The 24400-nt window shown below is 42.7% G+C and overlaps 1 protein-coding gene across 5 annotated transcripts in view; it reads right to left on the bottom strand.

The window, feature by feature from the left end:
- TENM3 (teneurin transmembrane protein 3) overlaps nt 1-24400 on the bottom strand; it is a 2583516-nt gene that overhangs the window by 317826 nt on the left and 2241290 nt on the right. For all 5 annotated transcript variants that reach the window (XM_033942956.1, XM_033942961.1, XM_033942964.1 and 2 more), the window contains 4 exons: nt 13599-13809; nt 8945-9046; nt 8592-8786; nt 1049-1249 (listed from right to left, as the gene is read on the bottom strand). In XM_033942956.1, coding sequence (XP_033798847.1) covers nt 1049-1249; nt 8592-8786; nt 8945-9046; nt 13599-13809 — 709 coding nt within the window. The remainder of the gene's footprint in view (nt 1-1048; nt 1250-8591; nt 8787-8944; nt 9047-13598; nt 13810-24400) is intronic.

Genomic DNA, 24400 nt, shown 5'->3' with positions numbered 1-24400 from the left:
CACTAATTTTTTTTTTTTCCATAAGAAATACTATGCTATATCTACAACACCTACCGTAATGGCAACTTGGTATAAAAATGCTTAAGGTGAACCTCTAATGCTCTAAAGATACAAGGGCCCATCTTACAATACGCCAAAATCTTGACACCACCAATGTGTGGTGGTGTCAAGAACTGCAAACAGGATGCTAGGAATTATTAGGAAATGAATGACCAAGATATGATAATGCCTCTGTGTCCCTGTATGGTGTGACCTCACCTTGAGTACTGCATTCAATTCTTGTCACTGTATCTCAAAAAAGATATACACTTCCCCCTCCCTATTCACGGTTTTGGCGATTGTGATTTCGACTATTTGCAATTTTTTGGCCTGGGTTCCCTCCCCCTAGAGAATCGCTTGGAGGCAGCCCACATCGACCAGAACCGGCCTCGGGACTTGGATCGGGACGAAGAGGAGGAGGCAATTGGAGGAAGAGAAGGCGATCGGAGGAGGAGGGGGACAATCGAAGGAGGAGGAGGTGAGCAGCTGCCCCAGGAGCACAGCCCTCAGCCATAGATGCAGCTCCTGTGGCAACTACATGCACGGGCCTTACCTGGTGGTCTAGCAGTGACGTGGGCAGGAGCGATCTTCCTACACTCATGCCCTTTACAGAGCTGTGCTGTGCACCCATGCTGTGGGTTCCAGCAGTAAATTTCCAGGTATATGGAAGCCAGTGCTATATGGATATTCAGCACTTAACTGGCTGTGAAGTTATGTGGTTATCTTAGTCGGTTAAATGCTGAAAATTGACATTTAAATAGCTAAGTGCTGACTGTCTCTTCAGCATGCCCCCCCAATAACTGGTTTCGGCTTGGGCACTAGCTGGGCATCTTCACTGACACTACTCGATTACGTGCTGCTGAAAATGTCTGGTTAGCCCTGGACAAGCTATTTATATGGCAGGAGCCTCATCTCTTAGCCATTTACAGGCCCAATATTCCAAATGATTTAATAGTTATCTTTGCCCTTTGTGAGCTGTGGCCCCCCAAAAATCATTGAAAACTCTTACCATTTGAACAGTCTGTGCCAGTCCAATTAGGATCACAAGTGCAAGTGCCACTTTCCTGAAGATAAGTCCCATGGCCTGAGCACTGGTCTGGGCACGTGGTCTTCAGTATCTCACAATGGGTGCCACCCCATCCTGGGTTACAGTGGCATTCACCGTGGCTACAAACTCCATGGTTAGAACAGGTTGAATCTAGACAATCAGCTACAGAAAAGAAAATAAGAGATTATCAATTTTATTGACATCTAACTAAAATAGACTATTAGAAAGAATTCAGATTTATGATTGATGGATAAAAGTTTGACCACACACAAAAAAAGAAAACCATATGATTTCACAAAATACTAAAAGTGGCAGAAAAACAATGGGAACAACAACAACAAAAAAACACAGACTATCCAGGAATTTCCAAGATAAAAACTTGCATGGGCGGTGTTTCAAACACAATAGCTTTTATCAGGGGGCAACCAACCAACCAATAAAGGTGATAAAAAACAAAGAGGTAATACAAGAAAATCTTCTTTACAGGCCCCCCTCCATATTTGTGGATTTAGGACTTGTAACCTTGGTTATTCGTGAGTTTCTAAACCCGTGTTGACTTTGGCACTTTCTCTGACATCACTTCCGAGAGGAAGTGATGTCAGAGAGAGCTCCGGAGGCGATGCGGGCAGCAAATTCTTCACTGTTCAACTGAAGTTAAAAAGGTACAGGGAAGGGGCACGGTGGCATGTGCGCATGGCAGGGGGGCAGGAAAGAGGGTGGGAGAGGGGCGCCACCGCCCCAGGTACTGGTCGCCCTCGCTACACCACTGAACATGACTTCTGCTTCCTGCCTCCTCAGTTCTGTATGGTACATATAAAAAATGCAAAGTGCAGACAACTGTCCAGGGCAGGGGTGTCAAATGTCAGTCCTTGAGGGCCGCAATCCAGTCGGGTTTTCAGGACTTCCCCAATGAATTTGCATGCACTGCTTTCATTGTATGCTAATAGATCTCATGAATATTCATTGGGGAAATCCTAAAAACCCGACTGGATTGCAGTCCTCGAGGAGGGACTTTGACATCCCTGGACTAGGGGCAGCTACCCTCCTGGAGAGAATTTGCCCTGGCATCATAAATGGCACATTTGCAGGCTCCATCATTATTTTTTCTTTGTAATAGCTAATGACTTGACTTCTACAGGGGACTCCTTAGGCTCAACACAATATGAAATTTCACAGAGTTTCTCCTTGTAGCTGGCCATAGTTGCAGAGAGAGAATGAGGGTCAAGATAAGGAAATTGGGTCATTAGGGCATAGACAGGGGGTGGGTAAGCAGAGTGGGCAGACTTGATGGGCTGTAACCCTTTTCTGCCGTCATCTTCTATGTTTATGTTTCTATGTTTATGTAAGTCTGCCACTGCATTCTCCGCTTTCTGCATCTCATTATTATTACTATTCAGACCCATCTCATTATATAGTACATGCAGAAATACATAAGAAATTCAAAATGAATGAAATGACTAAGGTATAGATTCATAGCCGGAAATGCAAGTCCAGATAAAGGTTGGCTCCCTCAGTTTAAAACAGGGGTGCACAACCTCTGTACTGAGAACCCACAGCCAATCAGAATTTTTACATCAAATATGCATGAAATATATTTGCATGTACTGTATATACAAATCTCATATGTACTCATTATGGAAATCCTGAAAACCTGACTGGGCTGCGCAGTCCTTGAGGATCAAGGTTGTACACCCCTGCTATAAAGCAATTTGGGAGCATGGAAGCAGCAGCTTGAAAAGTATATTAGTGCCAAAAAAGGCCCGTGGGAGCAAAACCAAAAGTGAAAAAAATTACTGACTATAGGATTTTAAAAGTGGGGGACCCTTGGCACACCCTCAGAAACCCTTAGTTTTGCTGAATTCAGACCCACACAGATTTTCCCGTAGACAGAAATGAGCTGTACTTGCAGATCTGCCAAGCAAAGGATGGCTCCAGTAACTTGTCTCTTCAGGCTGTCTTTTATTCAGGTTCCAAAAACCTGAAACCCTCGACCCCTCACTCTTCCACCCAATTCTTCGGGGAGGGGGAGGAGAATGCAGCCAAGCTCCCCCAAGCCTCCCCACCAGTCACGGAGGTCAAATCAGCCTGCGCTCAAGCACCTGACTCCGCATGGACAAGAACTGCTCCCAGAGGACCTGGCTCCGAGCTCTCAAGTGTTATGCAGGCCGGTCAGGCAGGTACTCTTTTAAAAGAGTGGCCCTCCTGGCTATAGATCCCAGAACTACTGGGAACCTCTTAGCACAGGGAAACCTTGATAAAAAATAAAATTGGGTTATTTATTTATTTTAAAAATTTATGCATCGCTTAAATCTAAGCGATGTACAAAACATTTGCATAATTTCAAACACAAACAAACATTATAAAATGCAGTAAACAAATAATTCTTCCCCCACAAATGTCTTCAATACAGAACTCTTTAAAACTAAAACAAATAACCACAGAGTTAAAGAAAGGCGTCCACAAGGCATCCAAAAATAAAAAAAAGCTAGTGCAGAGCAGACAAAAAGACATTTTCTTAACTCATAGAGTTAAACTGAGGAGAGGAGGGTGCTCCCAGAAAGACACGGGAACAAGTTGGGGTGCATAACCCATCCATAAAGAATCATATGCTGTTTGCACAAGAAGCACCTTTTACTACATCTAACATTTATGGTGGCATTGATTTTAACCTTCCCCTCTTCCCTTTCCCCTTGAGGCTGTAGCACGATCTGGTTTATTGTAAAATGGGCAAGTATATTCTGGTAATGATGAATTATAAGAGAGATGGCAATTACATCCAGGGAACTCTAGGTTTCCTCCAGGTGAGAAAAAAAATACAAATGTTTATGGAGGTGAGGTTTATTTTTTTTAAATAAATATTACAATAATTCTTAATGTATATTCTGCTGTTTTTTCGTGTGTTTTTTTAAAAAAAAAATAGAATTCAGCAATAAAACCAAACCTATCTGGTTGTTGAAGCACAGAATTCATAAATGAAAGGGAATAAAGCAAAGCCTTTTCCTGGGATTCAAGTTTATACTGCAGCAATTCTCTTTGAACTCCCTGCATAAATCCACAAAAGCTTTTCACCTTAGATAAAATCCTCTTTTGAACTGCACTAGAAGATTTGTTCTCAGGATCAGCTGAAGATGAAAGACTTCAAGCTTGACAATCATTTAGATAATTGAAAATCTTGCTATCATTTGTAATTATACTGAATTACATCAAGACGGACTTCAGGTTTCAGGTCCTTGCTCTCTGTTCTTCCTAATCACAAGGCAACAAGTATTGAATTTTCTAAAATAACCAGTATCAGCTGAACTAATCCAGTACCTGTGAATTTTAACAGCTATGCACAGGGCCCTCAACCTGTTGTTTGAGAAATAAATGAGTCGAATACTCTCTATCATTCTTAATTCACTTTAATGTGCTTTGGATGATGAGATTTAATTTAGCAATCTGACTCAATAAAACTTTACACTTGTAGGGTCAATGGTCTGAAAATTTAATTCCAGAGGCTTAATTGCATTACTTTGTACATGCAGATCAATAAAATCTATTTGATTGAGGAAGGAAAATGGTACTTTTTCGTACCGGAAAAAAACAAAACAAAAACGGACTGCACTTTACACAGCACCATCATGAATATCTTCATTACATCTCAGAATGTGAAAATGATATATCATCTTTCACTGGCATCTATTTGAATCAGCAATTTCACCTCTACGTAGGTTTTGAAATGCTGCTAGGTGCAATAGACCATTGCTCTCTTCTGCAACTTGGAAAATCATTTGCATCTAATCTCTTTGTTTGAAGACATACTCTTAATTCACTCCCAAATAAAATTATTCCCCTTCACTCCCCTAAAAAAATTAGCAACTAATGAGACTTCCAACTAAGCTATGTACTTTAATTGCTTTAAACCGCCCCACCCCCAAATAATTTGCCTTGGTTAGAAATAAAATTGAAATAATAAAAAATTTTGAAGGCGTGATATCTACATTGCGGCAGAGCATGCAAATATGTGCTGTACCCAAGGAGCTTGTACTCAATTTTCAAAGGAATACAGTGTGGGTAAGCAATCTTTGAAAAATGTACATATATATATTTTTTTAAAATCTGGTTAACTATATAATTCCTTTGAAAACTGTCCTCAGGTAGACTAACTTTCAAAGCTGTTGATAGGGATGGGGCAGGATTGGCAACTACGTACATAGTTTTCAATGCTACATATTTTTATTTGGATTTAGCTCACAGCAAATTACATTTGGGTATATTGGGTACAGGCAGTCCCCGGGTTAAGAACAAGTTACGTTTTTAAAGCTGTTCTTAAATAAGATTTGTATGTAACTCAGAACTTGTACATTTTAAGATTCTTGCTGCTTATCTCTGCTCCCAGCTGACAAAAGGGTCAACTTTCCCTACAGTGTTCCCTCTAAGGTACAGCATGCACAGCCACACACTGTTCGTCATGTGGCAATCCATCGTTCCTGAACCTGCTGCAGGAGAAGTGTAGGAGTCTATGCCACTGGAAATACTGCTCAGTGAAATCAAATGAAGCCGCAAGGGTGCTCTTAATGTATGAGCCATACTTAACTTTGGGCATCTGTAACTCGGGAACTGCCTGTACATCCATGTCCTCAGATGTCTTACAAAACTAAAGCAGCGATGAGCAACCATGGTCCTCAAGGGCCACACTGAGTCAGGTTTTCAAGATTTCCACAAGGAATATTTGCATGTATTACTTCCACTGTATGCAATAGCTCTCATGCTTATTCATTGTGGAAATCTTGAACACTGATTGTGTTGTGTCTCTTGAGGACCGTGGTTGCCCACCCATGATTGAAAGGGTCTGTTTAAGAACATAAGAAAAGCCTTACTGGGTCAGACCAATGGTCCATCAAGCCCAGTAGCCCATTCTCATGGTGGCCAATCCAGGTCCCTAGTACCTGGCCAAAACCCAAGGAGTAGCAACATTCCATGCTACCGATCCAGGGCAAGCAGTGGCTTCCCCCTTGCCTTTCTCAATAACAGACTATGGACTTTTCCTCCAGGAACTTGTTCAAACCTTTCTTAAAACCAGCTATGCTATCTGCTCTTACCACAACCTCTGGCAATGCGTTCCAGAGCTTAACTATTCTCTGAGTGAAAAAATATTTCCTCCTATTGGTTTTAAAAGTATTTCCCTGTAACTTCATCAAGTTTCCCCCTCTTTGTAATTTTTGACGGAGTAAAACATTCAATCCACTTGTACCCGTTGAGGATTTTGTAGACTTCAATCATATCTCCCCTCAGGTGTCTCTTTTCCAAGCTGAAGAGCGCTAACTTTTTTTAGTCTTTCCTCATATGAGAGGAGTTCCATCCCCTTTATAATCTTGGTCACTCTTTCTTGAACCTTTCCTTGCTATAGCTTGAACCTATTCTTGCTCTTCCTTGAACCTTGCTATATCTTTCTTGAGATAAGGAGATCAGAATTGAACACAATACTCAAAGTGAGGTCGCACCATGGAGCAATACAGAGGCATTATAATATTCTTAGTCTTGTTAGCCATCCCACATTCACCACATTCAGAAAAAAAACCTGAAGACCCACCTTTTTGACAATTAACTGTTTCAGCTTCTGTATAGCACCCCTACTTCTAGATCCCTCCTTTTGCTTCTCCATTCCCCCGTCCCCAATTGCTTTCCTCTTTGAACTGTCGCCTTGAGCTTGTAGAGGTTTGTGCGACTCACAAATGGAAGATTAGATTAGATTAGATCCCTTTTTTAATAATTAATAGCATCTTGTTTGCTTTTTTGGGCGCCATACATTGGGCGGAAAGTGTCAGCATATTGTCTACAATGACAGCCAGATCTTTTTCTTGGTGCTGACCCCCAAGATTATTCTTCCCAATGTGCATCACTTTGCATTTGTCCACATTAAATTTCATCTGCCATTTGAATGCTCAGTCTTCTAATTTGTAAGGTCTGCTTGCAATTTTTCACAATCCGTATGTGTTTTAACAACTTTGAACAGTTTAGTGTCATCTGCAAATTTATTCACTTTACTTGTCGTTCCAGATCATTTATAAATAAGTTAAATTAAATAGCATCTACAGCACTTCACTATTTACCCTGCACTATTGAGAAAAATGTTGATTTAACCCTACCCTCTGTTTTCTGCCCAATAACCAAAAACCTAATCCACAACTGAACATTGCTTTCTATCCCATGACTCTAATTTTCTCAGGAGCATCTCATGAGGAACTTTGTCAAAAGCTTTCTGAACATCTAGGTACATTACATCAACCGGTTTACCATTATCCACATGTTTATTCACACTTTCATAGATGTTAATTAAACATATAGGTGAGGCAAGATCTCCCTCAGCTAAACTCATGCTGACTCTGTTCCATTAAATCATGTTTGTCTACATGTTCCACAATTTTATGCTTTATTTTGCCCAGCACTGAAGTCAGGCTTAATGGTCTGTAATTTTCTCGATCTCCACTGGAACCTTTTTTAGAAATCAGCATATCATTGACCACCTTCCAATCTTCAGGTACTACTAATGATTTTAGCGACAGATTACAGATCACTAACAGCAGGTCAGAAATTTCATGTTTGAGTTCTTTCAGTATCCTGGAATGTATACCATCCGGTCCAGGTGATTTATCATTTTTCAACTCATCAATTTGGCTTAGTACATCTTCCCCATATTACCTTTGGTTGCATCACAGAAAAGCTTTATATCAAATGTATGACCCTTTACAATAACTCCCCTCAAAATATCAAATTAATCAACTTCTGAGATACCAGGTAGACACTACAAGATACTTCAAAGCATCTCTCAAGCTGCAAGCTGCCAATCCATTACAAACAAGCAGGATTCCTGCAATGTTCTGTCCCAGATAGAGTGAGCTTGAATACAGTCTTAACAAAAAAACTTTAATAATTGGGTTCAGCTTGTTGAAAGGGTATTCTCAAATCTGTAATATTAGCCTCCAAAGTTCAGAAATGGAAACATCAAGAGGAAAAGAAGGAACAGACCGTTCAGATCAAACAGTGCTCTTGGGAAAACAACTATAGGCAGTTTCCGAGTTACTTGTAGTTAAGAATTCAGCTGTGGCTTTATTGGATTTCAGAGAGCAGTGTATCTAGTGGCATAGACTCCTACACTTCTCCTGTAGCAGATTCAGGAATGATGCATGGACACATTAAGAACAGTGTGTGGTTGTGCATGCTGTACCTTAAAGGGAACACTGGCAGGGACAGTTGGCCCTTTTGTAAGCTGGGAGCAGAGGTAAACAGCATGAATCTTAAAATGTACAAGTTCTGAGTTACACGCAAATCTGACTTAAGAACAGCTTTAAAAACTCATTCTTAACTCGAGGATGGCCTGCACTTTACAAGGCCCTATAGAATCAATACAGCTCCTCTTTGCAATTGAGGTTCCAGCCCTTTCATTCCCCTGAAAAGATAATCACGTGTAATACAATACAAAGTAGGTACCAAGTGTTCTTAGGTTACCTATTTTCATAATTACCTTCTTCACAGTTTTCTCCTTTATATCTAGAGTTGCAAGCACAAGAGCCCATGATGCAGATCCCACGGCCCCCACACTGGGGATCAATACATTGGGTAGTAGGCACATCACACTCTGTACCCTTCCAGCCACTGAAGCAAAGACAACGCCCTTTAGAATATTGACCATTTCCACTACACAGTATTGGGCAGGCTGCTGTGAAATAACACATGGCAGAAGAAAATTAATAACCTTTCCAATCAAATTTAGGAAAGGAGAAAAGTCAATGAAACGAGTTGCATTTTTTGGCACAACAGAATCTTGTGTTCTACAGTTTGCATTTATTTACTGAAGAGCATCTAAAAATCATATACCTCTTGAACAATCAGGGCCCAGGAATCCAGGAAAACAATGGCATGATCCAGAAACGCATTCTCCATTTCCATGACAATTTCGGGGACATTCAACCACAGACTCTAAAGAAAAGTGTAAATATAATGCTTATAATGTTTGACAGCTCCAACATGACTAATAACCTATTTCCATCACTATACTTATATGTTTGGCTGGCATGTTCAGTAATCTGTATTCAGTAAACAACTCCTTATATAGTAATTATTGACTATAGTATCCTCTAAAGAAAGGTGTGTATATTATGCATGCTCTACCCACAGTTCACACTTAAATAGTCTATAGGTCTAACAGGTCTATATTATGATTGTAACTTCTATAGTGGCAAATTCATAAAGTACTTATGTAAACATGTGTTGTGATAATGTAGCAAAAGTAGGGTTGTATATGAAATATAATATGTGGATAACCCTGTTGGGATTCTATCATGATATCATAGACTCTTAATGCAATAACAATTCACTGTTATTCATACAAGAATATTTCCAATCTATGTAAACTGCTTAGGATATAAGCAGTATATAAGAACTAACAATAAATAAATAAGTCCTTCCTGTGTCCTCTCCCTCCTTCACCTTGATTCTATAGGATAGTGTTCCAAATCTTCCTGTTTGCTTTTTCAGGCCCACCCTACGTTCCCCATAGCAACTGGAAAGCACTGTGGAACACATTAGGGGAGAGGCAGGGACTGAGAACTCAAACAGCGGCAGTGAATGGCAGAGATGAGCCTCTGCTCCTTTCTACAGCCCTTGCCATCCTGTCTACTGGGCTCTTCTATGTTGTGCTCTGTTTCCTTGGAGGGACAGTGTCCAGGCACTACATGTTTGGGGAGGAAGGGGGATTTAAGGGGAGAGGAGAGGGCATAGTCATCCAGAGCTCACATGAGCTAATGATTTGTTAGGAAGAAAATGGGGTGAAAGCTGAAAAAGGGTGATGAGAAGTTGTGAATGCTGGTGTCGACAGAAGGGGCAAACGCTTGTAGTAGAGACCTAAGGGCCGCCGCGCGAGCGGACTGCTGGGTACGATGGACCACTGGTCTACCCAGCAGCGGCAATTCTTATGTTCTTATAAGATTACAATGTGGTAATAAGCACTACTACAGTTGTTGCTTGGGAGCACATTGTACGTGGTAACAGTGGCGAACTTACGAATGGGCCCAAGTAGGCCTGAACCCATTCAGCTTGAGCTCAGGCCAACCCCAAATTCAGGCATCTTTGTTATGGCATGAACCTCCATGCTGCTCTCCCCCTCCCCCCATGCATGCTCATTTTTCACGCATGCATGAAAACTGAGCATGTGCAAGAGGAGAGAGGTCGGCACAGCACAGAATGTGTACAGTGCTGTCAATGAGCTGTTGTTTCTGCCTGAGGACCTCTGACAGCTGTCAGGGGTGGGGTTCCTTGCCAGCTCAGGTATTTATTTGTTGGGAGTCACTGGTGCAGGAGCAGGTGTAGGGGCAGAATGTGTGTGTGTGTGTGTGGGGGGGGGGATTGCGTGCCCATCTACATCAGGCTGAGGCCCACCCAAAATATCATGTCTGGCTATGCCTTTGTGTGGGAAGAGAAGACCAAACCTGTCATTGGAAGGAGAGGAAGGAGAAAGTTTAAGGTATGAGGGAGAAACTGGTAAGGGAGATGAAAAGATGGCCAAGAACTTAAGAATAATGACCTGTGATAAGGGGAGGGAGAAAATACTAATAGGGTGATGGAGAAAGAATGGATAATGAAAGCAAGGGGGACAGGTATTAGGAAGAAATAGATAAAAAATAACTAAGGAGTAAGGGGGAGAAATGGGACTGGGGAAGAGGTAGAAAGGGAGATGAAGGGGCAGGAAGAAGGACTGAGAGAAAGAAAACACTGGGAAAGGGACAGAGGAGCCAGAGTGAAGTAAGAGAGGACCTGTGATGGGGAGAGAACATAAGATATGCCATGCTGGGTCAAACCCAATTCCACTGAGCCCAGCATTCTGTCTTCAACAGTGTCCAAAGTAGGTCACAAGAACCTGGTAGGATCCCAGAGGATATATTCACTTCTTGTTACTTCACGCAAATCAATAAGGGGAAGGAGGAAGAAAAGGAGAGGATGATAATGAGGGACAAGATAAAAAATACTGGTTTTTGTTTTTGAGAGGAAAGGGTGGGAAGAGGATGCCTTAAAGATAATGAAGTAAGGATGAGAGAACACAAGAGAAAGATAGAGAAGTCTGATGAAGTCTCAATGCAGGATCTACCGGCTTGAAATATTCAGACTTCAGAGCAAAGACAGTGAGAATGAGGCACACACAGGCAAAAAATGTTTTTCTTCTCTTCCTGACAAGAGGGAAAAGGGGTGAAGGAGGAAAGAAGTGCATAAAATTTGTCAATTTTCCACAGTGTGCTATGAGACCATGAGAAGTGAACAAACTTGAAAGCTTTCCACATAAAAAAGGTGAGCAACACTGCACATTGGTTCTGTATAAGCAAGTACCGTATTTTCGCGGATATAACGCGCACCATTGTAAAACGCGCACAGGGGTATAGCGCGCAGAAATCACGATGATATGTACAAAAACTTTTCTATACCGCGCTCAGGCATATAACGCGCATGCTGCCCGACTCTCCTCTGGCCACCCCGACTCTCCTTTCGCTCTCCCCGACTCTCCTCTGGCCACCCCGACTCTCCTTTCGCCCTCCCCGACTCTCCTCTGGTTGCCCCGACTCACCCTGACTTTCGGTGCACTGCCCCGCCTCTCCGTTCCTGTCCCCCTTGAAGTCCTGTCCCCCCTTGAAGGTCTGCCTGTCCCCCCTTGAAGATCTGCCTGTCCCCCCTTGAAGTCCTGTCCCCATCCTGAAAGCCTGATGCCCCCCCTCGACGTCCGATTCTTCTCCCCCCTCGGCAGGACCACTCGCACCCCCACCCCGAAGGACCGCCGACTCCCCGACAATATTGGGCCAGGAGGGAGCCCAAATCCTCCTGGCCACGGCGACCCCCTAACCCCACCCCGCACTACATTACGGGCAGGAGGGATCCCAGGCCCTCCTGCCCTCGACGCAAACCCCCTCCCCCCAACGACCGCCCCCCCCCCCAAGAACCTCCGCCCGTCCCCCAGCCGACCCGCGACCCCCCTGGCCGACCCCCACGACACCCCCACCCGCCTTCCCCGTACTTTGTGTAGTTGGGCCAGAAGGGAGCCCAAACCCTCCTGGCCACGGCGACCCCCTAACCCCACCCCGCACTACATTACGGGCAGGAGGGATCCCAGGCCCTCCTGCCCTCGACGCAAACCCCCCTCCCTCCAACGACCGCCCCCCCCCAAGAACCTCCGACCGACCCGCGACCCCCCTGGCCGACCCCCCCACCCCCCTTCCCCGTACCTTTGGAAGTTGGCCGGACAGACGGGAGCCAAACCCGCCTGTCCGGCAGGCAGCCAACGAAGGAATGAGGCCGGATTGGCCCATCCGTCCTAAAGCTCCGCCTACTGGTGGGGCCTAAGGCGCGTGGGCCAATCAGAATAGGCCCTGGAGCCTTAGGTCCCACCTGGGGGCGCGGCCTGAGGCACATGGGCCAAACCCGACCATGTGTCTCAGGCCGCGCCCCCAGGTGGGACCTAAGGCTCCAGGGCCTATTCTGATTGGCCCACGCGCCTTAGGCCCCACCAGTAGGCGGAGCTTTAGGACGGATGGGCCAATCCGGCCTCATTCCTTCGTTGGCTGCCTGCCGGACAGGCGGGTTTGGCTCCCGTCTGTCCGGCCAACTTCCAAAGGTACGGGGAAGGGGGGTGGGGGGGTCGGCCAGGGGGGTCGCGGGTCGGTCGGAGGTTCTTGGGGGGGGCGGTCGTTGGAGGGAGGGGGGTTTGCGTCGAGGGCAGGAGGGCCTGGGATCCCTCCTGCCCGTAATGTAGTGCGGGGTGGGGTTAGGGGGTCGCCGTGGCCAGGAGGGTTTGGGCTCCCTTCTGGCCCAACTACACAAAGTACGGGGAAGGCGGGTGGGGGTGTCGTGGGGGTCGGCCAGGGGGGTCGCGGGTCGGCTGGGGGACGGGCGGAGGTTCTTGGGGGGGGGGGCGGGCGGTGGGGGGAGGGGGTTTGCGTCGAGGGCAGGAGGGCCTGGGATCCCTCCTGCCCGTAATGTAGTGCGGGGTGGGGTTAGGGGGTCGCCGTGGCCAGGAGGATTTGGGCTCCCTCCTGGCCCAATATTGTCGGGGAGTCGGCGGTCCTTCGGGGTGGGGGTGCGAGTGGTCCTGCCGAGGGGGGAGAAGAATCGGACGTCGGGGAGTCGGCCGGGCAAGAGGGCTTGGGCTCCCTCTTGCTCCGATCGTGGATGCGGGTGCGGGTGGGAGCGCGTGCGAGCGGTCGTTTGGAGTGGGGGTGCGAGCGGTCCTGCTGGGGGGGTGAATCGGGCGTCGGGCGGGGTGGGAACTATGTTTAAAAACTTTTGTATACCGCGCTCAGGCATATAACGCGCGAGGGGTATGCGCGGTATGTAAAATCACGTATAACGCGCGCGTTATATCCGCGAAAATACGGTAATTTTTATGCAAGTCATTCTTGACATTTCCTATCCTTTCATATTCTGCATCCGAGATGCATCTTGGAATTGTTATGCTGCATTTTTCCTATAAAAATTTGATGATTAGGCTTACCTATAACAATAGTATTAAATGACACCTGCTCGGGATTTTTTCCATCATTATAAAAAGCTAGATGCCAAATTCCAGAGGCCAGATACTGAATAAAACCAGCCTCGTGGACACTGATGGATCTTGTCTGCCTTCCTGCTCTCTCCGGCTCCAGCAAGTCCCACTTTTCTCTTGCGATCAGCCTACTACCATCCAAAAGTTCCACAAAGTCGTACTGCAAACAGCAAAGTTACAAACGCCTGATGAATATGTTTCACATAAAAACAAACATTCCTTAATTATTCTATTTCATTAAAAAAAAAGACGAAGGGGCTCCTTTTACAAAGGTGCGCTAGCGTTTTTAGCGCACGCAGTGGATTAGCACGCGCTGTAGTGCGCGCTAGCTTAAAAACTACCACCTGCTCGAGGAGGCGGTAGCGGCTAGCGCGCACTATTCCGCGCGTTAAAGCCCTAACGCACCTTTGTAAAAGGAGCCCTAAGTAGTAAGAATCTAATTTTAAATAAGATATTCCAGTTCCTTTTAAGCTCATATTTTAAACTTTTGATGATGTTGCGTCATCATTCTTGTAATTAGCACCTATATAAACATTTTCAGGGCAATTCTATGAAGTACACACTAAGGACTCCTTTCACTAAGCTGCAATAGCGTTTTTAGCGCACGCAGGATTTTTAGCGTGTGCTAAACCCACACTACGTGGCTCGAACTAACGCCAGATCAAAGCTGGTGTTAAGGTCTAGCGCGCACGGCAATTCAGCGTGTGAAAGAACCGCTATCGCAGCTTAGTAAAAGGAGCTCTAACAGTTACATACCGATTATATGTATATTTCACTAGAAAAAAAAAAATGACACACATGGACATATTACCAAGATTCCACTTCCATACATTCTGTAAATATATGTGTATCGTAAAAGCAAGTATTTGAGAGGTAGGGCAGTACTCACACTTACTTCATAAGGATTATAGAACAGTTAAGTTACATCCATGTGTCTGGAATCTATAGCTGACGTAACAGCTCATGCCTAACTCATGGGCACATAGTTTAATACTTAAGCTAACATTCTATAAAACAGAGGTCTCAAAGTCCCTCCTTGAGAGCCGCAATCCAGTCAGGTTTTCAGGATTTCCCCAATGAATATGAATGAGATCTATGTGCATGCACTGCTTTCAATGCATATTCATTGGGGAAATCCTGAAAACCCGACTGGATTGTGGCCCTCAAGGAGGGACTTTGAGATCCCTGCTATAAAAGGAAAGTAGGCACCTATGTACCTTTATAGAACAGGCTCCCACCCAGGTCTCCCCCATTATATTTGTGCAAAAATGGATATCTCCCACCCATAAACCAATCATACTGAGGTTATCTGGAAGCTAAGTTGTACATTTCATATTACATATGTCCTAATCATTAACTTTCAGGATCGCTGCCTCCTGTACTAAGGAGTAATTCAGTTTCCCTGATTACTGGACATGTTTCACTTCTGTGATGTGCACAGTTACCCAAACTAGATATCAATGAAATGAGAAGTGGATGACGTCAGACAAAAGTTATGTCACTTGAAGACCAAAAATAAAACCAGTGAATGGGGCAGTCTGTTTTGAAATGAGGTGAATTTGTGGTTTGAGTTCTAAAACAGAAAAGCATTAAGATGAGAACAAAATTGAAAATAAGCCATTCCTTTGATTTTTCCCATTTGATTTCCATAGTATTTACATCAAAGGTCCACTCTACATCGATTTTAAAAAAAAACAAACAAACAGGTTTTTAATGCTCTAAAGTGTTTTATCAAGCAGGCACAAAAGAAGAACTCCTTGTCTTGGGATAAAGATGCACAACAGAAGAAAAACAAGGCGGATGTCTCAATCAACTGGAATGGGTCTTTATTTAAATTGTACAAATGTTAAAAGAGTCCCAACAAGGATCCCTGTTTTGGTGCTACTAAATAACGGCTTCTTCACGGGACACTGATGTAACATATAAAGAAACAACATCAATATCATAAAATCAATATCAAGGGATTCTTGTTGGGACTCTTAACATTTGTACAATTTAAATAAAGACCCATTTCGGTTGATTGAGACATCCGCCTTGTTTTTCTTCTGTTGTGCATCTTTATCCCAAGACAAGGGGTTCTTCTTTTGTGCCTGCTTGATAAAATACTTTAGAGCATTAAAAACTTGGTTGTTTTTTTTTAAATCCACCTTGTCTTTCTCCTAAAGTGTTTTATGCCATTTTAATTCTGTAGCTCCTGATGTAGGCACCAGGCTTACCTTTTTGTAACTCATTCAGATGCTAAATATTGGGGATTAGGCAACTTATAAATATAAAGAACAGAGTAAAGAATATGCAGAATTTAATATGCCAGTGACCTCATAATCTAAACTTCTCCGACACCCACATGCATCACAGTAGTGGTGTGATTGTCAAAGATGAAACTCATGCTCAGGAACCCTCTCTCTTTAATGCAAAAGCATAATATACTCATCAATTATATGAGACTTTCATTAGAAAAGAGCTCTTGGCTTCCTCTGACTCAGAAATAACCTGTGTTTGGTTCTGGTGGCTACATCTCAAAAAGGACAAAACAGGCTAGAAATAGATCCACCGACAGTCAACCAAAATTAAGTGAGTTTGCAACAGAAGTCATATGAAATTAGCAAACCCTAGAGAGGAGAAGAAGTGGGGAAATATGAAAGAGATAAAAAAATACCTAAAAGGTATTAATGCTCAAGAAATCTAATCTACTCAGAATTTCTGAATTGCACTTATCCAATACAGGTTCAAGGTAATTTAGAGAGGTGACTAGAAAGGTTAGGGCTCTTCAGCTTGGAAAAGAGATGGCTGAGGGGAGATATGATTGAAGTCTACAAAATCCTGAGTGGTGTAGAAGCGGATCAATTTTTTTACTGCATCAAAATTTACAAAGACTAGGGGACAAGTTACAGAGTAATACCTTTAAAACCAATAGGAGGAAATATTTTTTCACTCAGAGAATAGTTAAGCTCTGGAATGCGTTGCCAGGGATGTGGTAAGAGCAATTAATGTAGTTGGTTTAAAAAAAAAAAAAGTTTGGACAAGTTCCTGGAGGAAAAGTCCATAGTTTGCTGTTGAGACAGACATGGGACTGTAGCATGGAATGCTGCTACTATTTGTTTTTTTTCCAGGCACTTGTAACTTGGATTAACCTCTACGAAGATGGGATACTGGGCTAGATGGACCATTGGGTCTGACCCAGTAAGGCTATTCTTATGTTCTTACAAGGTAAGAGGCCCATGCAGGGACATGACAAAGGTTACTGAAAGAGGTGCTGGGATGTAATACAAGTATAGAAAGCTAACCAGGTAATAAGTATAGAAACCCAACCAGGTCGTGAATGTGCAAGACCGGAGGGTTAGGACTTCGATGGGAAGATAGGACTTCAATGGGAAACCAAGGTGGCAAGGGGGCCCCTTCTGGTGACTCAGACAGGCCGTGACCTGTTCGGGCCGCCGCGGGAGCGGACTGCTGGGCAAGATGGACCTGTGGTCTGACCCAGCGGAGGCACTGCTTATGTTCTTATGTTACATTACATTGTCATAAGGTTACAATACATTGTAGTGTAAAGGGTACATTGTTGTAAGAGGCTGTCCAGAGAGTGCAGGACAGAGTTGTTTTTTTGGAGCCAATATAAAGGACGTTCTGTAACAGAAAATATGTTCTCTTAAGCTTCCACAACTGACATCATGCTTGTTTCAATTTTCTGGGTCTCACTATGTTTGGTCATGTAAAACCGACGTTTCAGCCATAGTGCTGTGGCTTTCTTCAGGGTATGCTGTGAGGTCTGCAGTTTGTCTTTAAATATAGTGGTTCCTCAAACCTGATTGGTTGGGGTTTGAAGTGGATGAGACAGGAAAGTCTGTCGGTCACCAATTTTGGTGGGAAAATCCATTGGTCTCTTTTTCCCAATGAATGGAAAATTCTCTGGTGAGTTTAAAGATGTTCTCCCTGGATTTTCCTGCCAAAATCCAAATTGGTGACCAACACACTTTTCTGCCTTTGGTTTTAAAGGCATACACATTAAACATTTACTAGTTATATTTATTGTACCAAATGGGTTAAGTTGCCTATTTTATTTACCCTGAAAACAAGAGGTTGCCAAGTATTTGGCAATCAGTTTAATATGGATTTGATATCGTTTGGGTATTTTGTTCACCTGAGTAGATATCTTGCACCACTGAAATCCTAGAAGCTGACTCAGAGTTGAGAACCCCAAAACAGTTTCAACCCATGCTCTTACAATGCACCCTTTAAACTTGCAACCCTTCTATTTTTCAGTCACAAATTTTGTATTGTATATAGGCCTTCTCAGGTTAACATCTGTGATTCTCTCTGATCAGCTCCCTTTACTAGTATTTCTTTTTCATACCATATTCTTGACAGTAATTTAAACAATTTAATATTTATCTTGACAAGGCTAAATACTGACATTCTCTTCCCTTTAGTGTATCATACAATACTGTTGACACATATAATTTTGCCTTTCAACTACATTTCAATAGATATTGCAAGGCATATTGATTCTGGCTTCCTGTCCTCAAGGTAATCAAGCATAAAGCCATGTGAGGCTCTAACACATACTGATAACCATCTTTGTGATTCACCGTAAGATCTTGATAGCCTATCAAAATACATTTAAAACATCTTAGAAATATGGAATCTATGCTGTTTTTCACCATCACATGGAGTCCATATAACTTTTCCAAATGAAGCATTGTCTGCCTACATAAAACTAGCTTCCTCACCACATGCTCCTTTTAACGAGTACAAGGAAAAAGTGAGACGTGTCTTCAACTCTCTTTTCTAGTCCTCTAGTCCAAATTTATATTAACATCAAACATGAGTATAGCGAGAGCTACTCTATTTTCTCATAAAATAACCCTTTTTCCGATTCCTAACCTTACTCTTCATTTTCCACAGCTTATCATGTTTTCAAGAACCATTATGACTGCTTTAAACAAGAGATTCCCCAAGATTAATTTCTGTTCTCTTTTGTTCATGTTTTTGAAAAAGAACTTGAAAAACAGAGTAAGAAAAGTAAAATATTTGCAGTAATCATACATCACCTTAAAAATAAAAGGAAGAAGAACAACCAGCACTGCAAATACAAAGCCCACATCAATTCCTGTTTTTCTTTAAAGAAATAAAGGCCAACAACCAGCATATCACAATCTTTTATTCACTGAGAGAAAAATTCTATAACCGGTGCCTAAACCTAGGAGTCGGAAGATGCCCTACTGGTGCCTAAGTTAATTCAGAAATGTCATTTGAAAATGACAATTAACGTTAAATTTAACGCGCCTATTGGTGCCTAACAAAAGATGCCGGAATCGCGCCTCCAGAGGCGCCTCCAGATGCCTAATGCCACTATTGGCGTGGCTAATGCTGGAAGCGGCTAGAGAATGACACGGGGACTAATTTTTCTCTGTCCCCATGGGAACTCATTTTCCTGTCCCGTCCCGGAGAGTTCTTTTCCTGTCCCATTCCTGCAAGCTCTGTCCTCATCTGCGCAAGCCTCAAACACTTTAAAACATAAATGTTCACGGCTTGTGCAGTTAATGCAGAGCTTACAGGAATGGAGCAGGAGCAGGGACAGTGACAAAACTCGTGAGGACGGGGAAATTGAGTTCCTGCTGGGACAGGAAAAAAATTTGGTCCCGTGTCATTTTCTAGAAGTCAACAAACATACAATACTTCACACTATCATGCTAATATATTATGTATTACAATGGGGATTTCTCAGAACGCCAACCTGTCCAAACGGAAACAGCGTAGCAGCACTCTTCACTGATTCTACCCAATTATGTTATATAAATTACCTTTGTACTTTTTTTGTTTATCTAATATAATAAAGCCCTAAGCGTGCATGCGCACTCCCACCTGCGTGCTCCCATTTTCCGTGCGCTGTAGGGCACCGCAGGTAGGAGTGCGCATGCGCGAGAATCCCCCGAGGCGGATGTCTGCTGCGGCAGCTGTTGGCGGCTGCAGGCCGCAGCGGAAGATGGCTGAAGCCTGGATGGAGGAGGACGAGGAGGAGCTGCGAGAGCTCCGCAGAGGCAGGAGGTGAGGAGAGAGAGACAGATGGATGAGAAGGACAGAGGGGCTACTAGGGGGACCAGGAGAGATGGTAGGGAATAGGGAGAGATAGACTTCAGGGAGTGTGGAGGGGGCAGGAGAGAGAGATGGTCTTGGGGAAGAACAGAGGGGACAGGAAAGGGAAAGATGGCAAAAGAGGTGAAACAGGGTCAGAGAGAGATGGTAGAGGGTGTGAAAGGGGGAAAGGGAGAGATGGAAATGATAGGACCACTGCTGCTTTGGGGCACTGAGGGAGGAAAGGTTGGTACATCAGGACTGGTGCTGCCGCCTCGGGTAAGTAAAGACCCTGTCAGGAGGGCCAAAAGGGTACAAAGGAAATGGTGAAAGGTGAGGTGGTGGGATTGGGATCAGTGGGAGGCAGGGTCTGGGCATGATAGAGGCGGGGCATGGGTGGGGTCAGAGTCAGGGTCAGGGTATAGGTGGGGCTATTCTAGCACCCGTTATGTAACGAATGTAGCGGGCTAAAACACCAGTTTTAAATATATTTTTCCCTTGATTCATGTTAAATGCTGAATTCTCCATTTCATTTTGAATTTGCTTAACTCATTTCATTTCCTAATGCTAACAGTATTTAAACTTGGGGACTAGAACAACAACAGCATAAAGCTAAGTTTAAATACTATTAGCATTAGGAAATTAAGGGCGCCTTTTAAGAAGGCGCGATAGGGTTTTTTAGCGAATGCACAAAATTACCGCTCGCCATAGCGTGCGGTAGCCGAAAATCTACCACCTCCTAAAAAGGATGCGGTAGTGGCTAGCGCACTCGGGAATTTAATGCGCGCTATTGTGTGCGTTAAGGCCCAAGCGCACCTTTGTAAAAGGAGCCCTAAATGAGTTAAGAAAATTCAAAATGAAATGAAGAATTCAGCATTTAACATGAAATCAAAAGAAAAATATATTTAAAATAAACAAAAAAAGTACAAAAGTAATTTATATCACATAATTGGGTAGAATCAGTGAAGAGTGCTGCCACGCTGTTCCCGTTTGGACAGGTTGGCGTTTTCAGAAATCCCCACTGTGATACATAAGATATCAGCATGATAGTGTGAAGTATTGTATGTTTGTTGACATTTAGTGAATGCCAAATTAGTGCATGATTTTCTAGATGTGGCATTAGGCACTGTAAAGTGTCTACGTAGGCACAATTCATGGCAAAGATGGGTGCTGTAAATGTAGGCTTTGAAAATCCTTGGCCTACATTTCTGGTGCCTATCTTTCCTGGAGGTGTGATAGTGCCGTGGTGTGATTGACATGTGATTGGTGGCTGCTTTTTAGGCAGCCACTGATATCGGTGCTGTTTAGAGAATCCGGGCCTGACTGAATTCATTCGTGACTAGTTTTCCAAAGTTATGACCCCATTCAATTAGGCTAATGCTAAATAAGCTAGGGATATTGCTGCCTAAATATGCAAAAAAGTTACAGGTCTGGTGTAGGAGCTTAGTTGTGAATGATATGCGAGTTGCAAACCAGGGTTCAAATCCCTCTCTCCCTCTGACACTCCATCAGGTACAACCAACTGTAAGCCTTAGCTTGGATTTGGCAAAGGAAAGCAAAATTCTGATAATAGATCTAAACCAGTGGTCTCAAACTCACGGCCTGGGGGCCACATGCGGCTCACCAGGCACTATTTTGAGGTTCTCGGTATGTTTATCATAATCACAAAAGTAAAATAAAACAGTTTCTTGATTATATGTCTCTCTAGCTATAAATTACAATATTATTATTAAGACTTAGCCAAAAGGAAAGATTTATAAACTATAAAGAGTTTTACCTCATGCAAAATTGTCATTTCTTTAATAAGACATTAATTATGCTTTCTGATGCCCTCCAAGTACCGACAAATCCAAAATGTGGCCCTGCAAAGGGTTTGAGTTTGAGACCACTGATCTAAACCTATTACAGATTTGGGCTGAGGAGGCATGATGTCTTCAAAAGTTAATATGAACTGCAGAATTTACAGCTACTATATAAAGAACTAGGGGGCCTATGTGCTAACACATAGACGAGACCCCCTCCCTGATGTACTAACCCTATACATCTTTCTTTCCTATTCATTGATGTAGTTCTCCCCCCCCCCCTATTCCTTTACCTGTCAAATACGTCTCTTTGTTGTCTAAAATGTATAACCCAGATTTTAAATTTCTGTACCCAGCTTAGAAAATTGATAAGCGGGCTAACAAATTTTGAATAAACCTGAAAACTTGAAACATATGTTAGCTTCAAAATACCATATATTAAGGGCAATTATAGGAGTAATTTGAATGCTCCTTAGGATGGGCTGCTGGTTTTTCAGATCAAGTTTCAAGTTTATTTAAAATTTGATTTGATCACTTATAACAGTTTCTAAGCCAGGGGTGTCAAAGTCCCTCCTCGAGGGCCGCAATCCAGTCGGGTTTTCAGGATTTCCCCAATTAATATGCATGAGATCTATTTGCATGCAAATAGATTTCATGCTTATTCATTGGGGAAATCCTGAAAACCTGACTGGATTGCGGCCCTCGAGGAGGGACTCTGACATCCCTGTTTTGTTTTTTTTCTTCTTTATTTATATTTTGAACATATTATCAAGAATAAACTTCTTGTACAGAATATGATTGAGTCAGCATAATATAAAACAAATGAAGTAACAACTATATGACAAAATTACTATTTACTCATCAAAATTAAAGTCCCAAAATTGAGATCCAAGATGTTCCTGAGTGAGAAACTATTAAAGAAAAAGAATAAATTCAAATTGCAATTAGGCGGTCAGATGAGAATGGACCAAGAGTAAATTTATACATTGAGATTTTCTTTATCCCCTTCAAGGCCCCTCCTGGAGAGAAATCCTGTCAACTGAGAGGGTTCGAAGAAAATATAATTACAAGATTTGTACTTTACAATGCATTTGCAAGGGTATCGTAAAAGAAATGATGCCCCCATTGCAGTGACCCCAGGCTTAAGAAGCAAAAATTCCTTCCTTCGTTTCTGAGACTCCCTTGTCACATCCGGAAATATTTGAACTTTATGTCCAAGAAATTCTTTATGTCTATTCTTAAAATAAAGCTGTAATATCCAATTTTTATCTGGTGATAAAACCACCGTAGCCAATAGGGTAGCTGGAATAGCTACCTCCCTCATTGAAGATTCCAATAATAATGTTATATCCATTTGTTCACCCTGACCTTGTTGTTCTAGTGGACGCTGTTCTTCCGAATTTTTTGATGTTGGCAAATAATATATTTTGGAAAAGGGAGGAAAGGCATCATTAGGAACATTAAGAACTTCACAAAAATACTTTTTCAAAACTTCTTTTGCTGATAAAGAAGGGATCTTTGGGAAGTTCAAAAATCTAAGGTTATTCAATCGCATATTATTTTCCATCATTTCCACCTTTCTCCTAAGGTTAAGATTGTAACATCCCTGTTTTAAGCGATGTACATAATTTTAAAAAGGGGAAAGATGAACAACACATTTTAATATACTGTACAAAGGCACAAACAGGGCAGCAATTATACAATTTAATGATACGAAAGGAAAGTGGGAGGAACTACAATGGCGACAGAAAAAGAGAACAAAGAATGAAAACAATGTCAGAAGAGAAGTAAATCCAGAATTAATGCTTGTGAAAGTCTACACTATCCCTCTAAATGGAGGAAATTATCATCTTTTGTAGTATAAGTTTCCTCCATTAGGAAGATCACAATACTGTTTTGTTTTATTTTATTTATAACCCGCCTTTCCCAAGGCGGCTCATAATATAAAATGGCAATGGGCCTAACATGGGGTCCCCTATTCTCCAAAATAACTTCGGACCTATGGGTCTCCCGATCACCTCTCTCTCAAACTGCACAAGAGAACAGCAAGAGGGAAAAAAAGGAATTTGCCATCCTGCCATAGCAGGTGTAGTTAATCTAGCAGATGGAGGAGTGCCTGCTTGAATTCATAGTGCCACTGTTTTAAACCAATAGAATAACACTTCTTGTCTGACCTTTTCCAGAAGGGGGCGGAAGCTGAGAAAAACTAGAAGAGAAAGGGACAATCAGTGAGAGAACTTGCGGCAGCAGAAACTCCCCCTGACTATAAAGAAGTAACTCAATATTAAACTAAATTAAACTAAACCTTAAGTTTATATACTGTATCCTCTCCATAATTATAGAGCTCGGCACAGTTTACAAGAGGTTAATATTGGAAGGAACAGCGTAAAGGGGTTGGAGGTTGAGTATAGGGGGGGAGAGAAGATTACATTTTTGTGAATAGCCTAGTTTTCAGGTGCTTTCGGAATAGTTGGAAGGAGCCCAGATTCTGTAGTGGGGCAGTAAGATTATTCCAAACCTTTTAATCTGCCCTGGCCTTTGAACAGCTTAATATTAGGAAATTCCTTCTAGCCAATGTATTAGCAATATAGGTGCCAGAAGCAAGAGCCTAAATGCTATCTAATCTAGGATAGCATACTGAAAGGCATAAGGAATGATACTGAAGAACACAGGAGTCAGAACCGCTTAAGTTGCTGTCCAGGTGGGTGCAAGAGGGTTTGGATCTATGCAGATGATATCCTCTTCTTTTTTCTGATTGAAGGTCAGCAGAGAGCAGTTGAGGTGCGATTGAACCACTTTATGACAAACGTATGCGAATGCATGACCCAACATGGTTTAAAGCTGAATGTCAATAAAATAGAATTAATGACTGTAAGG

The sequence above is a fragment of the Geotrypetes seraphini genome, chromosome 1, assembly GCF_902459505.1.
Source record: "Geotrypetes seraphini chromosome 1, aGeoSer1.1, whole genome shotgun sequence".
NCBI classification, from domain to species: domain Eukaryota; kingdom Metazoa; phylum Chordata; class Amphibia; order Gymnophiona; family Dermophiidae; genus Geotrypetes; species Geotrypetes seraphini.
Note: the sequence above shows the minus strand (reverse complement) of the source record. Positions and strands in the feature narration are given on the sequence as shown.